The 15,941-nt window shown below is 44.9% G+C and overlaps 2 protein-coding genes across 5 annotated transcripts in view; one reads left to right on the forward strand and one right to left on the reverse strand.

Moving 5' to 3' along the window:
• Window positions 1–5,212, forward strand: part of PPP2R1B (protein phosphatase 2 scaffold subunit Abeta) — a 33,602-nt gene extending 28,390 nt beyond the window's left edge. Inside the window, exons 16-17 of one of the 3 annotated variants that reach the window (XM_036221441.1) lie at window positions 4,039–4,119; window positions 5,068–5,182. In XM_036221441.1, the coding sequence (XP_036077334.1) occupies window positions 4,039–4,119; window positions 5,068–5,160 (174 nt within the window). In that variant the 3' untranslated portion in view covers window positions 5,161–5,182. Of the gene's footprint in view, window positions 1–4,018; window positions 4,444–5,067 lie in introns of those variants that run through there. The other 2 variants (XM_016165649.2, XM_036221442.1) reach the window with 2 other exon arrangements.
• Window positions 1,961–15,941, reverse strand: part of SIK2 (salt inducible kinase 2) — a 104,187-nt gene continuing 90,206 nt past the window's right edge. Inside the window, exons 10-15 of one of the 2 annotated variants that reach the window (XM_016165648.2) lie at window positions 11,985–12,213; window positions 11,232–11,516; window positions 10,931–11,094; window positions 10,123–10,233; window positions 9,288–9,379; window positions 1,961–8,556 (exon numbers count right to left, since the gene is read on the reverse strand). In XM_016165648.2, coding sequence (XP_016021134.1) covers window positions 7,938–8,556; window positions 9,288–9,379; window positions 10,123–10,233; window positions 10,931–11,094; window positions 11,232–11,516; window positions 11,985–12,213 — 1,500 coding nt within the window. In that variant the 3' untranslated portion in view covers window positions 1,961–7,937. Of the gene's footprint in view, window positions 8,661–9,287; window positions 9,380–10,122; window positions 10,234–10,930; window positions 11,095–11,231; window positions 11,517–11,984; window positions 12,214–15,941 lie in introns of both variants that reach the window. The other variant, XM_036221440.1, reaches the window with a different exon arrangement.

Genomic DNA, 15,941 nt, shown 5'->3' on the forward strand with positions numbered 1-15,941 from the left:
TCTGTTTCCCAAGAAACAGCAAAGTGTGAGCTATGCATGCACAATATCCTATCCGTCCAGAGCTCCTTACCCTGTCAGTTCTGTAAAGTGACATCATTGGTGGGGCTACAATGAGACGGGCAGAGCAGTTGTAGCCTGTTCAGGTGACATTTATTTTGTAGCTACATGACACACAGGATTTAATGTGCAAAGCCCAGAACGTCCTGCCACGGTGTCCTAGGGCCTGCTGTCATTACTTGGAAGGGATCGGAACCCTCTCAGCAGGGAGCGGCCCTACGAGAACCTAAAAAACATGAGGGGTTGCTCTTGGAGACACTGATGCTCTTCTAAGTGAGGGGTCAGAAACCCCTTAACTTGGGGACTATGGATGGGTCTCAGGGTGTCCAGGAACCAACTCCTCCCCTGAAAATATCTGTCCAGGGTTTGTGTCTATGCACATGTTTCTTGGGAGGAGGGGCCAAAGCTTTCATCATTGTGTCAGAGGGACACAATGAAACCTCAATTTAAGAACAAATGGGGTAGAAAAGGCCAGATGGCCAACAATGGAACCTGGGGGTCCTGTTCCCACCAGGCCTGGGCAGGGCGCTGACTGGTGGTGGTGGCGGCGGAGGGCTCTGGGGAGTGGCACAGCACACACTGCACATCCCTTTGGAAATGCGGGCACTGTCGGCTCTAGTCCTCTGACCTGGACAGGCACACGCCTGGGCCTGGGGCTCAGATCTCCCCAGCCCCACTCTCCTCCACCCTGACCTGAGCCTTTGGCTCACGATGGCCACAGAACTGAAGGATGTTCTGGAGAACAGAAGGTCAGGGACCTGACTGGCTGCTGAAATTCTGGCCAGCCTCTGCTGGCAGGTCTGTTATTTTTGCCTGTACCCTGGGCATTGGGGTTGTTTTTGGCAACACAGATATGATGGAGAAATTTGATGGGAAAGGGGAAAGTTTGCAAAACATTGTTACTAAAATCAAGTGCTTTCCTTAAAAAAAGAAAAAAAAAGCATATTTAAAACTCAGTGTTATTGTTATTGAATTCGTGGGTAGCCAAATTGGGGTAACGGCCATTTTGGGGCAGGACCAAGTGCCTGTAAACGGTGCTAGGCCGGCAGGACAAGTTGAAGGAGAGGGCTCTGGCTCTTTTCCTGCCCTTAGCTGTCTCCCCTACTCCTTCCACTGCACCCCTGCAGCCAGCAGAGGATGCGTTTGGGAACTGTCTCAGTTCTATAGCATGGGCTCAATTGGAATGGTTTGAGTGAAACCAAATCTCGGTTGAATTTGCTGCCAGAAAGTAGGATTCAATACTGCCCTTTCACTCAGGGTCTGGCACTGAAACAAGTCCTGAACGTATGAGCCGCCTCAAATGCCTTGGCAAATGGATCCTTCCCGTATGTGACGGCACGGAGCTGGTGCCTGTGAAGTGGTTGTGTGAGTGTGTGTGTGTGTGTGTGTGTGTGTGAGAATGTGTTGTGTGCGCCCGCACACGTGTGCACACTGAGCCCTTTTGCAGAGCTCTCTGAAGATGTGCCATTGTGAATTAAGGGGCAGTGTCTTGCTGCACCCCTTCCCCCCTCCCAGCCCTTGCCCTGCAGCTTGTCCTGGGTGGGTGGGCGGGTGGGGGGGAGCCCAACACTTCTGACTCCCCTCCTCCTGCTGCGAGGCTCTTGCCAGGCTACCTCTGAAAATTCAGGAGCACCAGGCCCTGTCCATGTGCAGGCTGCGGTTAGCAGCGCTTCCGTCAGCGTTCTGCAGCAGCTAACGTGTACTCGGGTGATTTCAGAGCAAGGTATTATTTACCCTGCTGACGTCAATGAGAACATATTATCCACTGTCCTTTTCTGCAGCCTGAAATGAGCACCAGAACTCAGGGAACACAGCCACCTTCCATACTATTAAAAATTCCACCCAAGGCCCGATGAGGTAAAGGTCCTATCTCACTCGCCTGACATTCATATCACCCAGGCTCTTAGAAAACAAGTTGTTTTTATTTTAATTCAAGAGGGTTGGAAACGTAAAAACAGTATATTTTTCTTGCAGAAAATTACCCCATTTAAATTACCGTTTGATACAAAGATCATTTATTAAACTGCATTTTAGGCAATTTTCTAACATTGAGTGACAGTTACATTTTGATTTTTTCACATTGAAGCTATTATGATTTGCATTCGAAATACCAAAAGCTATTGAACTCACCATTTTTCCTTAGTAATTAAAAAAAAAGCACACAGAAAAAATAACTCCAATTAGATTAACTTTATCAAAAGTTATTCTTTCACAGACCAAACATCCAGCAGAGACCACCCTTCTCCCTTTAGAAATAAGCAAATAATATTGCCCTTTCTACAAAGTGCAAATATCTTTGTATCACTTTTATTTCTTAAATCACAGCCCCAAAAGGGAAGCAAACCTCCTTTCTCTCTGCTGCTTTTCCCTTTGGAGATTTTGGTGGAGGCAGATTTCTTTTATCATCAGTACTGGGAAGATATCACCGCTTGAATTTCCTTGACTGAGCAAATTTGAGCAGATAGGCATCACACAGCCAGCGGCAAGTCCCCAGTTATCTGTATTTGCTAATGTAACATTATTCCAATCTGGGGTCATATTTTTCCAGGATGCTATTCCTTATTTCTATTTTTAAAGCTCCCCCCTTACCTACCCACTCTGCCTCTGAAAGACAAAGTGGTCGAAATATGTTATGATTTTTTTTAACCCTAAATGTCTCCAATCAGCACTTTTACTTGATGGGCCTTAAATGTAAAACATATGCCCCTCCTCAGGACCAGGCTGTTTTTGGTTCCTCTCTGAGTTAGCCCCCTTTCTGAGGGTTGAGTCTGTTAGCCTGCAGTGGTGGACCAAAGCCATGCAAACTGGCTCCCTGGCATATACTTCTGTAAGAAATTGCTATATTGTGTAACTTGGAAAAACCAGACATCTTTAATGTGAACCCAAACTTCTGTGGTTAATTGGATGGATGGCACTCTCTGGGGGCTGTGTCTCCCTTAGCCTTGTTCATGGAGGGCCACCTGAACAATTTATACTTGTCACCTGGAGGGTGCCTCTTCCTCAAAGCCAAGCAGCTGTCAAATAGAGAATAAGGTTGAAGGGATAATGTCACACTCAGTGCTCAACTAAGATGAGGAGTTTGTATATACAGCTGTTTGCTCCTGAAAAGAGTCAACTGCTATTGATGGGGAGAGGAAGGGGTTGGGTAAAGGGTGAGTGAGGAGCCAGAAAACTCAAGAGCTAGTCCTGGCTTCTCCACTCACAAGCTGTGCCCTCAGACAAGTCACGCCAACTTCTGAGAGCTTTGGTTTCCTCAGCTGTAAAAAATGAGGACTGTATCTGCCCAACTAATTTCAGAGAATTGTGAGCATTAGAAGAGATTATTGTGAAAATGCTTGGTAAATTAATGCACAAACATAAGCCATTGCTCCTTTTGGACGGGCAAGCTGAATATTTGGGCAGGAACCATCAGAATGATCACTGGCTAAATCTACAGGCAGTGCCGCTGCCTATTTCTCAATATATGTGATCGTATGTGCTCAGTTATGCCAAATGTGTTGAAATCTGCCCATGAGATGTGGACATAAGATGGTGATGCAACTAGGGTAGTTGCAAATCTTCTGGAATCAGTGTGGCTACCTTAACTGGGAAAGAATGATAAAACAAGTATGTGAGGGGCACTGAGACCAGAGACTCCGGGGCGCGCCCAAAGGCGCCTTTGGAAGGTCTGCCCCTGGCTCATCTCGCTGCCTTCCCAGGGCTGCAGGCTGAGACACAGAGAGCTCTGTAATTAGTCACCTCTCGGGGGCCACAGGCTAGGGAGGACCATACTACTGATCTGCCAGAAGGGATATAGGAATTAAAAAAAAAAATTCTTTTGGTCCAGCTTAGAAACAGAGGCAGATGATACTGCTCTTCCACACATCGCTTTGAAGATAAGCTCTGTAAAAATGTCCAGCAGCAACAAAATGATCAAGATCCCTGCCTATACAATGACTCCAACTTACTACCTGTTCTCCAGTTTTTACCTTTGATGTCTAGGCACAAAGAGACCGAGCGGCTCGGGTGGCTTCCAAGGAGGCAGTAGAGGCAGCCCAGTTTAGGGGTACAGACACATCCAAGGTCAGCCCTGGCACAGGGATCCCACAGCTGTTTACTGAGACCCATGTCAAGTGACACTATGTATTATCTCTGAAGGAGGAGGAATGTGAAAAGTCACCTGGAGTATGAATTTCCTTTAAGCAATAGGGAGCTTAAGTATAACTTTGATTACTTGAGCCCAGTTAATTAAGGACCTGGGGCTGCACAGAGATGGGAGGCCTCCACAAAGGAAGCCACTCGTCTCATTATTCTGCATGTCTGAACCGCCTGCACCTAACCGGGGGCTGCTCCAATGGCCATATACCTGGGACCCTTGACAAAACATAACAGGAAGCTGCTGCTTTTCACTTTTCTCTGCTTTCTGGATGGCCACTCCATCAATCACTCCCCACTTTTAGGTACAGACGACAGTGTGGGGGGAGAGAGGGAGAGGCCAGTGCCAGGATAAGTAAGTCCCTTCTGCAGAGGTCTTTAGTTGGCTACAGGGCGGCATTCCCACAAACTGGTCCTCCCTGCCCGTAAGGGCACCGAGGCCCCCCATTATCCTGACTTCTGAGGTGCGGGCCGACATTAGTCCCGACCCCGGCCGCCTGCCAGTCCCACCTATCTGACTGAGGTCACAGCGTGAACACTCAGGAGTCCTTTTTATTTCTGAGGAAGCATCGGACTCTGCCTTTCTCTGTCCTAGGAGTCAGTCTGCTACAGAAAGGGAAGAAGGGCCTGTGTTCTTATCAGGAGTAAGAGTCCTTTAGTCCCATCTGCTGGTCCTCCTCGGTGGGCTCCAGATGTTTCCTATTAAGTGACACTGGAGGGTGGTTGGTGTAGAGAACCTTCAGCCCCTTCCCTGTTCTCAAGGTGGCAAGAGCGCAGCGCAGGCCTGGGAGGGGCAGGGGCGGCGAGGGGCGGCCAGTGTAGCTCACCGGTAGTTCACCCTCTTCATGTTGTTAATACACTCTATTTGCCTTACAGGGACCAGCATATCAGTTGCACGTAAACGCTAGAGACACACTTGCCCAACTGGAAATTGCAGAACTAGTGCATTTTTCCCAGAGCAGAGAGTAATACCCCTGGATTAAAAAAAGAACATAAAAAATAAAGAAGTACCACACATATTGCACTTTTTGCCGAATGAAATTTTTACCTCATGTTCGTCTCACCAAAGTCTCTTCAGAGGAGCCTGGTTTACAAGATAATAAAGCTAATGATTATTATACAGTAGTGTACACACTGCTAATGTGAAATAGACCGGAAAGTCATTATTTCAAAGTAGCCTCTCATGAAAAGTGGTATTAAGCCTTCTTAGTGTTAGTGTTTGTGAAGAGAAAACCGCTTGGAAGCTTATATAGGTCACTAGTTAGGGGACAGAGCAACGGAGATGACCAGATAGGGCTGTGAAAACACCTGACTGACCAATAGAACCAGTCTCTTCTCACCAGCTTACATTCCAGTAAGACAGATGGTTGTGGAATTTATTGATTTCTGCTTGAAATAAAGGAGAAAAACAAATAGGAGCTTACAACACAGTTCCTGCAGGACAAGTCACGCTATTTACCAGGTGAATGCCCGTGCCGCTGGTCTGTCAGCCCCTAACAGCCCTGGCCACCGCTGGGTGCTTCCTGACATCTAGCTCTGGGTCCTTTAACTTCCAACAGGCTCCCCCCGACGCTGGCCCTCAACTCTTGGCCTAATCATCTTGCCATCGCTCCTAAGTTTCCTGGGCTCAGTGGCCCATGGCCTCGTTGGCGGCAGGTGTTTATGCCAAACTGTAACTGTGCCATTCCTGTGACTCTGAAATGAGTGGCCTCTATTTTCAATCTGGAAGGCATTTTAATTTCATAAATATTACAGCACTTAGGATATTTTGGGAAAACATCCTTCAGTCTAAACAAATCAAGCCCTGTTTTATAACTGGCTTATTTTGCAAAGATCTTAATGAAAGGATCTCTTAAATTAAATGATGTCATCTATTTCATGAAATCATCAGTCTTAAGCACGAGGAGAAATAAACAATCCATAGAAGGAACATAATTCATTCTCCCTGGATTTTCACTGTGTGTTAACTCACAGACATGACAGTCCCCCACGCCGCCCTCTCTTGCTAACAAACGCCCAGAGTCCAGCCCCACACAGGGTGCCTCTGCGAGAAGCTCTGGCACCGAGTGGTGCCAGCAACACGGACTGCTCGTTACCAACGCTGGTAGGGGCTGGGCTGGGGGAAGAACAGACCTCCTCAGACCTTCCATGCTTCTCCTCACCGGCCTGGACACTTACTACAAAGAGGAAAGGCAACTTAAAGGTGTTTCTAGATGCAGCATCAATGTAGTATCTCTCTTCTTTGTGCTTTAAGGAAGATGCTTTGTGCTTAACGCATTCATCTGCTGATAGGACGAGCCACTCTAAAGGACAGAAATGACAGTCTCCGTAATTAATACTGAATTTGTAACACTTGGATGTTACTGTCCAAATGACAAATTAGGCATTACTTCTAGGAATAGTTAGCTATCTGTAGCATCTATTTTTTACTCTGATGAAAGAACTGTAAGGGATAAGGTTAAGCCTTACTAGTAACGTGTTTGGCAGATGATCTGCTTAAATGGTTAATACATCTGTGGTTTTTGAATATTGCTGTAATACTTGAACATTTCATTACAAGTCAAAACTTTAAGGAAATTAAGAATGCGATTCCCACATGGTGGAAAACAAACTCTGAAGTGACTTTGGATTTAGCATTGACATAAATGGAAAACTGTTGTGGTTTCTACAGAAAAGAAATAATTAAAGCATGATCTGGGGGGAAAAAAGGCACAGCACTACCACTTCACATGGGAGATAAAAGTTCATTTTTCTTGTTCTTAAAATTTCTAAGTCCTATATGAAAGTGTCCAAACGTACAAAGCTCAATAAACTACTAGCAACATATAGGGTAAAGTCAAAGTAGTTATTACATTTTAAAAGAGGCGCTAGGTCCTCTAAAGACCGAATGCCCCGAACCAGAAGTCTCCACAGTAGACTGTGCAGGAAGAGCCTGCCTTCCCCTGGCCCGGAGCTGGTGCTCTTGATGGTATCTTGAGTTTCTTGTCCCCAGTCTCCACTATGGCGGGTGTCCCGTCGGTTCTACAGGCAACATCTTTGGAGCCCTGAGTATACTATGACTCTCTAACCCAGGTAACCCCGGGCACCTTCTGAAGAGGCGTGTTGCCTGCTCCCCGATGGAGATGACGGATAGTCTCGGGGGTCAGTACCAGATGTTATTTAGTGGCCCCCGAAACAAAGCTCATGCTCCACTGCTTGGCGATGGTCTTGGGGACAACTTGCATCAGCAGCTCAGAACTTATGCTTCAACGACAAAGTACATCTTTATTTCCTGCGCATCAAATTTCCTTATGTGTTCTTGATTTGCCACTAAGCAACATGTCGCTTGGCTTCAGTAGCAAACATTACCATTTTCTTTTCCTCACATGTGACGGCATGCACTTTTCCTGCCTTCACTAAGGTTTCCCCGATAATGAACTGGTGTGGTTCTGCATAAAGCCTAGGTCCGGATGCCTTCTGATAAAAACATTTGTTGGTGTCTGCCATGAGAGCTTGCTCCACTTGACCTAAGGACATGGGCTTCAGCCTACAACTACGTTCCAGCACTTGCCACAGAAAACTGTGGTGAGACAGAGCCAGGAAGAAGCAACATCCACCTGGCCAGGCCCTCTGATTCCAGCTGGGCAACCTGATTTTTCCCCCTTAGGGAGAGGGCAGGAAAATAAGCTTTAAATGTAAAAGGTTGGAATAAAAATAGAAATACACACTCTTTCTTCACTTGACCACCCTCATTTCCTGTGCTGAAGTTAATTCACCAGGACATAGCCACTGTGCTGTGGGTCCACAGCCTCCAGCATTTCACAATCGAAAAGTCCAGGGAACTCAGAGAGGGCTAGAGGGTCGTAGCTGGAGGAGGCCTCCTGCAGGCTCGAGCTGCTGGGGCAGTCCGGTGCTGCTATGCCGCTCTGCTGGGCTCCGTCCATGGGATACTGACAGGGAGCGGGATAGTCTGGCTCAGGGGAGGCAGTGCCTGGCAGCTCACAAGTCTGATAGGAGAACTGTAAAGATGCTGGGGCAGCTCCCGACTGCTGTGGTGGTGGTGGTGGTGGTGGCGGCGGCGGCGGCTGCTGCTGCTGTAGGTGTGCCTGGGGGCCTGGCGAGGAGGGCAGGGGCTGCAGCTGCATCTCCTGGTACTGGCTGAGGAAGGGGCTGTATTGCATTTGCTCGGAAGCAGGCTCCAGGACGGGGCTCAGGGGCTGAGTCAGGCTGAATGGCGTTGGCTGCTGTGATGGCGGCGGTGTCTCCTGGTGGGAAAGGGGCAGCTGCTGACTCGGCTGTGGGTACGAGCTCTCTGCTATCTGCATCTGATTAAAATATGCCTGCAGCTGAGACTGTTTCTGGAGGAAGAGTCGCTTCTGTTGGAGTCTAAATTGGCAAAACCAAAAGAAAGAATTTTAAATCTTCTTCAGCGATGGCAATTTTAATGTAAATCCAGTATCAGTCATTAGCTTCGGTCCTCTTACTTCTCTCTTTCCATGGCAGAAAAAAAAGTGGGGTAGGAATAAATTGTACCTGCTTTCTTAGACCTAATCATATTTTTTCGTCCCCCAGTTCTGACTGATCTGTCAGCGCTAAAGTGAACAAATAACTCATTTTCTCTAAGACTCTTAAGTTTTTCTCCCTGTGAAGCTAGAGGCTGATTTACTATCTGTAGTGTTTTGAAGCGGGGTTGGGTAACACCTTGGCCTCTCCAGGTGTCTGTAGGTTGATGGATCCGGATAATTCTACCTCGGCCACACTGCTTCTAGAGAGGCCTGAGGACATGGATTATTGCAAGGGAGGATGGAGGCCTTTCCTGCAGTATAACCCACTTCAACTGCATTAGGTCACGGATTCCAAAAGCTTAGGTCTACTCATAACTCAAAGGGGAAATGCAATAACTAAAGGCAAACAAAGTACATTTAGGGCTGCTGTTCCCTGACAGGTCCATGTTCCATGGACATGGAATATCTGCATTAGTGATCACGTCTTGAAGACTGGTTCATCCCTCAAAAACCTCTTTTCCTAGCAGAGGCAAACACCAGGAGGAAGGGACTCAGCATTCTTAAGTCTTCCACAGAAGAAAGTAACTTCTTTGGCCAAAGACCCGCTCTCACCTGTGTTCCTGCAGCTGCTGTTCAAGGCTCCGCGGTGGTTCTTTACAATAGAGCGGACAGGTGTTCTGGGCTTTCGACAGAAGGCTGGGCTTCTAGAAGAACAGAAAAACAATATAAATATGACGTTGTGTTGTCATCAAGGATGCAGTCATCAGACTGTCTCTCTGCCTGGAGGATAAAGCCGAGTGTCCTCCAGAATCCCTGCAGGGTGAAGTACCTGACACTTGCTCACTGAGACCCTGGAAGAGCCTTGGGGCCCAAAAGCATGCGGTTAGCAGGCCAGGGCTGCCTCAGCTCTAGTCCACTTCAGTTTTCCATTTCTAAAAGTCCCCTAAGGCTGTGAGGTTCATGGGGACTGCAAACAATGAGAAAAGTGTTAAATCTTGATAATGAAGGCTGCATCAACAAATAATCCATTCTTTATGGGCTCTATGTCAAATCAATTTTTAAAAGATTTTCAGGCAGCAATGTAGAGAGACGCTGATATTAAAATCTTGCGGACTAGAGATTTCGATTTCATTTATTATTCATTGTGAGGCATAACATTAGAAGCAAAGGAGGCAGGTTTACTCTTCCTGCCATTCAGTGGTGTTATCCTTTCCTGGGACCTGATGACAAATCCTCTTCCACTGCCAACACAGAGCAGAACGCTAAGGCCAAACATGTTTTCAGAAATTAGAAGTAAACAGTCAATTCTACCTGCCTATAAGGACTCAAGCGGCTACCCTAAACAAATGAGTGACTTTCCAAACCAAGCAAAAGAGGTTTCTGCTGTGTAGAAAGGCGGATTCTGGACAAGCAGAGTGAGCTGGAGCCACGGCGGGCAGGGTCCCACCTGGAGCCTGTGCTGCAGGTACTGGGCTTCCAGGCTTTGCCGCTGGGACAGCTGAGGATGCACACTGCTGGGGAGCGCAGGGACGCTTTTCTGCTGCTGCGAAACTTCCTCCTGAGGACCAAGGGGGTGAAGACATTTTCAATTCTCCATGTGGGAGAAAGTTTCAGTTCTTAGTTTAAGTACCTTGGCAAATGTCCAAGAGGAACTCCAACTCTGCAGGACATAACACTCAAAGCTTTTTACGTAACTAGTAGGCTGAGGGTTAATCATTTTGCAGAAAATCTATACATGTATTATCTGCAGTAAACGATTACCGAGCCACTGCTAAAGCAAAGGTTCTGTCACCCGGAAGCTTAATGTGGGCCTTGAATGCTATGATATCCCTGATGCACTAAAAATAAGCTCAAAATAAAATTTATTGATAAAATTTTTTTATATCTTTAGCACAAATAATCCATCAAAAGTAGTGGCGACAAGCTTCTCATTTGGGTTAAGTTTACTAGTAATTTTTGTGTGCTTGCATGGAGGGAAGTTCAAAGGAGACTGTAAGAGTAATTCATAGAAAATCTCCTCCATGAAGGAGACATAGCGCGAGCATGTCTAGGCCTCCACATGGCGCTGATCACCTGGGGCCAGTGTGGGCAGGTCTGACCTTTCAGCAGTAGGTGGCAGCAACAAGGAAAGCTTTCCAAAAGAACCTGTTTGCTCCAGGACTGCAATAAACCCTCTAAATGAAATGACACAAGTTCAGGACAAGCTCAAGTCTCACATTCACAGGGCCACCGTGGGAAGGGCCCAGAGCACTCACCTGAGGGCAACTACTAGCAAGGTCTTGGAGCTGAGGAGCAGCTGATGCCAAGTTAGGGTCTGCCTCTGGCCCCATTTGTTCATACAGCAACTGCACTTTGTTCAACTCTAGGATTCCTTTGGTTCTAGCCAGATTCTGAAGATGCTGTCTAAAAGCTACAATTCCTAGAAGAAAGTACAGTGGCCAGTTAGTTTTAATAAGACACAGGCCTTTCGGTGACCACAAGTATGATACCAACATGGCAACCCCCCACCCCCGCCCCTCCTGAGTCCTACCGGATAAGGGTTTTAACAGCAGTCACCTTGGGTGAGGGAGGTATCTGATGCCCTGCGGCCCTCTCTGAAGCTCACTGGCGACCTGTTGTGGGCCTCTCGTTTCTGGGAACTCAGCGCCTGCATGGCTGGGTTGGCAGGTCTCAGGCTTATGAAGGGAGATGTCATGCGAGGTGAGGGCTGGTTGGCTAACATGATGTCCTTAAGGGAAGGGTTGTCCTCCAGAAAGTTCAGGTCCCTCTGAACAGACCCCATATCATACTCAGAGTCCACACTGTCAAGGGAGGGGTTGTCACTCATGGAGAAAATTTTCCCTTTAAGAGAAAACAAAATAGATATGACCAACAGCAAATGACATCTTCTTTGAACATGAGATACAAAGTGTAGACACCTTGAGTTCTCACAGCTACAACATCCTTAATCTCCAACAAAAATATCTTTTCAGAACCTTTTAACATGTCAATTTAATCAGCTTCGCAATTTAGTGGGGAACACTCCAGAACCTGTACCCATCAGATCCTTGCTACTCCAAAAAAGACAGGGTCCTTGATGAATCACACAACACTCAGATGAATTCTGGGAGTTATGGAAACCAACTCGGAGATGTTTCATTTAAATCTTTGCAGCTGCTGAGCAACCTAATCCCTCAGCTCAGTGTGGGCCATGAGGAAAAAGACATAGACTACATTCTAGGAACTGGCTGGTATCATTACTATTTCTTGGAGACTGGAGTATGAGTTGCTGCTGTGAAGACTTAACCTGGAGCTTACTGGATATCGTACCTGAACCAGGCATCATGACCAGCTGATTGGTCACTTCTGACAAAGTGTGCCGTCTTTGCCCACTGCGTGTGGACTGGAATGCATCAAAGGCTTGACTGGGGTCTTCCTCAGCCTCTCCTTCTGCCTCCAACCCTTCATCAATGGAGGTCTCCATCATGTTGCTGGGCAGTGATTGGCACCCCTTCCTCACCAGGACAGGAGGCACAGGGTCCAGCAGACAGCCATTTACCTAAATGTCAGTGTGAGAGGAAACTATCAGTTGCTGTTCTGCTGACACAATGGAAGAATCCAGAAAGTAAAAAATCTCAATACTTATGGCAAATCAGAAATTAAGTAAAATACTAAAAACGTACTTATTTCTTACTAATGACAACATGTAGATCAGAAGTTAAGGCAAGTCAACGCAGCACTTATAGAGACAGAAGCCCATTATGACCCAAATTGGCACTGACTCCCAGGTTTCTCTGAGTCATCGTTATTACAATAAACAAATTTTTTTCAGTGGTTTCCAGATGAATAGGGGTATATTAGGTTGAGGTCTACCAGTTATTTTTTTTAAATAAGGGAAATGAAGAGGGGGAAGATGAGATTTAAAAAAACAAAAACAAAAACAAAACCCTTCATGGCTCATAGCTAAGAAAAAGAGTAGTCACCAGCAATCTTTTAATTTTAACCACAAAACATACTGGAGGGGTCTAGACATACTTTTATATTTATAATTTCGGTACCTACCCATTTGATTTTGTCTTTAAATGATTCTATGTGCCTGAAGAATGGAAAAAATACAGACTGATACCACAAAAAGGATTGAAAAAAAATTCAAATGGCTAACAGCCAAAGCCTTCTATTATAGAATAACAGATGACTCACAGGCCCCAAATACCAGCAGAGGTTAATGAGCACCAGCGCACTGAACCGTCTCTCCTCCAGCAGCATACATAATATCTATAGTTCCTATCCCATAGGGATGAGCTCAGCACAGCTCCTGAGTAAGAACTCTGACTTCTTAGGCAGTAAGTAGCCAAGCAAACCACCTAATGGCAGCAGAAACAGCAGACAATGGGGAGCTGTGGTTACGTGTTCTTCTGGCTGGTAAAAGCCCCAATGAGGAGGCAATTATTTACCTCATTACCTTAACTATTCCCCCGTGGAAATCAATCTGTTTTCTCCTATGAATAGCTATTCAGGAACAGCCAGTCATAAGATGCTGAGTTCTATGTAGTACTTTCACCTGGAATACACTGGGTAGAGCTATTGTTTCTTTTGGAAGCAGGCGAAGCTCATATGTGTGAGAGGTGACGTGGGACATCCCTGTGCCAGACACAGGAAACTTTCCTCTTATGGCAACCAATATGAAGGCACTGCAAGGCCCTTTATTTGGAGAGGGAGACTTGGGTGACTCAGATCTTTGTTTGCTTGGGGGAGGGGACGATTATTCCATAAAAATTGTTCTGGGGCTGTAGCCATTACTCGGATAGGGTGTCTAATGCATTACAGGGTTTTAAAGTGAGGAGTGGTCATTTAAAAGGAAGAGGGCAAATGCTTTCTTACCAGACTAAGCCCAATTTTCTCCATGGCACCAGAAAACAAAAACTCTGAAATCTGGCCAGCAACTCTTATTTTCCCCTTGGCCCTTCTCCAGATAAGTTTTCCCTTTTTTTTGACTACACTTAATAGTTTTCTTGTAGGAAAGAATGGCCGGCTGTTTGGGAACTTACATTCACGTCTCTAGGTTCCTTAACTGTCTACTAACACAATTTTCTAAGACTAGCCAAGGATGATTCAGAAATGAATAAAGCAACAGAGAAAAGACTGTTATTAAGTAATTATCTATCTTTACACTCACAGCCTCTGTCAAAATTTTATTAGATATTTCTTCCAGTATAGTCTTACAACCAGATCCTTTATTTCCTTAATGGAGGAAAATTACCTTTTTTCTGAGCTCAAAAACCCTTTCAGTCCCTCTAAATTTATGATTTTACCACTAAAATTGTCTGCTTATAAATCTATTTCCTCATCTAGACTCCAAGAGGAATTACGTTTTTTATTAAAAAAATGTTTGCTGAATTCAATTTCATCCTGGGACAGGTAGAAAACAATGCTTGTTTTTTCAGATTATGTTTGATGATTACATCAGAAAGCACAGTGGGGCCTGCCTGCTCACAGGTGTGAACGCCTTCAGCTATATGTTCATTTCCTGAAACAGGTGATAATCATGCCATCCTTGCCTGGCAATTTACTACCTGGGAACTTAATGTAACAGGAGCCTAAATTCAACTCATGGCATGCTGTGACCAAAATATTGGACTAATCTACCTAGGCTGCGAGAAACAAGATCTTTTGCTCTAGAAAATAATCTAGGCTAACTATAAATTTTGGGAATTCAAATATAACATAGATGAGATGGGTATTTTCTAATATACTGCTTTTGTCTTCAAAGTTCAAGCGATGACTTCACTCCTAGTAAGAGACCACATATACATGTAGGAGTCAGACTCTGAGACACTACCACTGATATCATACCCCTGAGCCTACCACAAACACAAGCCTGTAGTATAGGAGACTGTTAATTCTGGACTGAACGTCTGTCTCCCCTTAACCCTGAGTGTGACTGTGTGTGGAGATGATGCCTCCATGTAAGTATAGTTCCATAAGGTCATACAGTTGGAGCCCTGACCCAGCAGGACTAGTGTCTTTATAAGAGGAGACCCAAGAAAGCTCTCTCTCCATGTGAGCACAGCAGAAAGGCCATGAAAGGACACAGTAAGAACGTAGTGCTCTGCAAGCAAGGAGAGCACGCACCAGAAATCCAATTGGCCAGCACCTTGATTTTGGACTTCTAGCATCCAGAGTTGTGAGAAAATACACTTGTTTTTTAAGCCACCCGCCTGCAGTTGTTTGTTATGGCAGCCTCAGGAGACCAACACACTATACTAGCCAGTTGAGTTTAGAGGCTGGGAATGTGTCTTATTTAATTTGTATCCTAAGTGCCTAGCAACTTTGGCATATAATGAGGAATGAGGAAGTGCTGTAGGCCCAAAACTCAGCTCTATCACTTATTAGCAAGCTGCTTAGCTTCTATAAAGTTAAATTTTTCATTTGTAAAGTGGAATTAAAGTTGTTTGGGAGGATTAACTAAAATAACATATATAAAATAGCACAGTACCTGAGGTACTCAACATATTATATCTATTGTTATTATTTCTTGATAAAATAAAATGCTTTATAACAATGTAACATTTTAAACCATGATAATAAAACTATAACATTTTCTTTTAAAGCATTTTTACCATCTTGAGGCAAATTAAACAACCAGGAGAGGAAGGAAAAAACTGGATAACCCAAGTTCTAAAAATTTCTCTGAAGAAAATAATCAGAGGTATAGTCAAAGATTTAGACACAAGAGCACTCACCTGAAGCATATGTGAGGATGCGAACAAATTTAAGTGCCCGATGTACTTAATAGGAGAGTATATAGTTAAATAAGGGTACATCTAATACAGTTATCTTAAGTAGTTGTTAAATATAACTCATGTTATCAAAGATTTTCTGATCTGAGAAAAATACTCGTGATGTTATATTATGTAAATCAAGATACAAAATGACATATAACACAATATAATTTTGTTTTACCTACTCCCTGATCCACCCCACATTCAACTACCCATTTACTTGGCCATCTACCTACAATCCACTCTCAGAAAATGTGTCAAAATATGTTTATTTATGGGGTAGTGAGATTACAGATAAATTATTTTTTCTTTACCCCTCTCTGAATTTTCCATGCATGATTCTTATTGGTTTTATTTTTATCCATTTAAATTCAAAAACTCAAATTCAGAAGTAAAAGTGCAATCTCCTCCCTTTACAAAGTCTTAGGTCAACACTATTGAGTTTGATGTATACCCTTTTCAGGCCTTTTCTCATGTGCTGCACTACTACTGTCATATCAAAAGT

The sequence above is a fragment of the Rousettus aegyptiacus genome, unplaced genomic scaffold (assembly GCF_014176215.1).
Source record: "Rousettus aegyptiacus isolate mRouAeg1 unplaced genomic scaffold, mRouAeg1.p scaffold_m13_p_5, whole genome shotgun sequence".
In the NCBI taxonomy this organism is placed as follows: domain Eukaryota; kingdom Metazoa; phylum Chordata; class Mammalia; order Chiroptera; family Pteropodidae; genus Rousettus; species Rousettus aegyptiacus.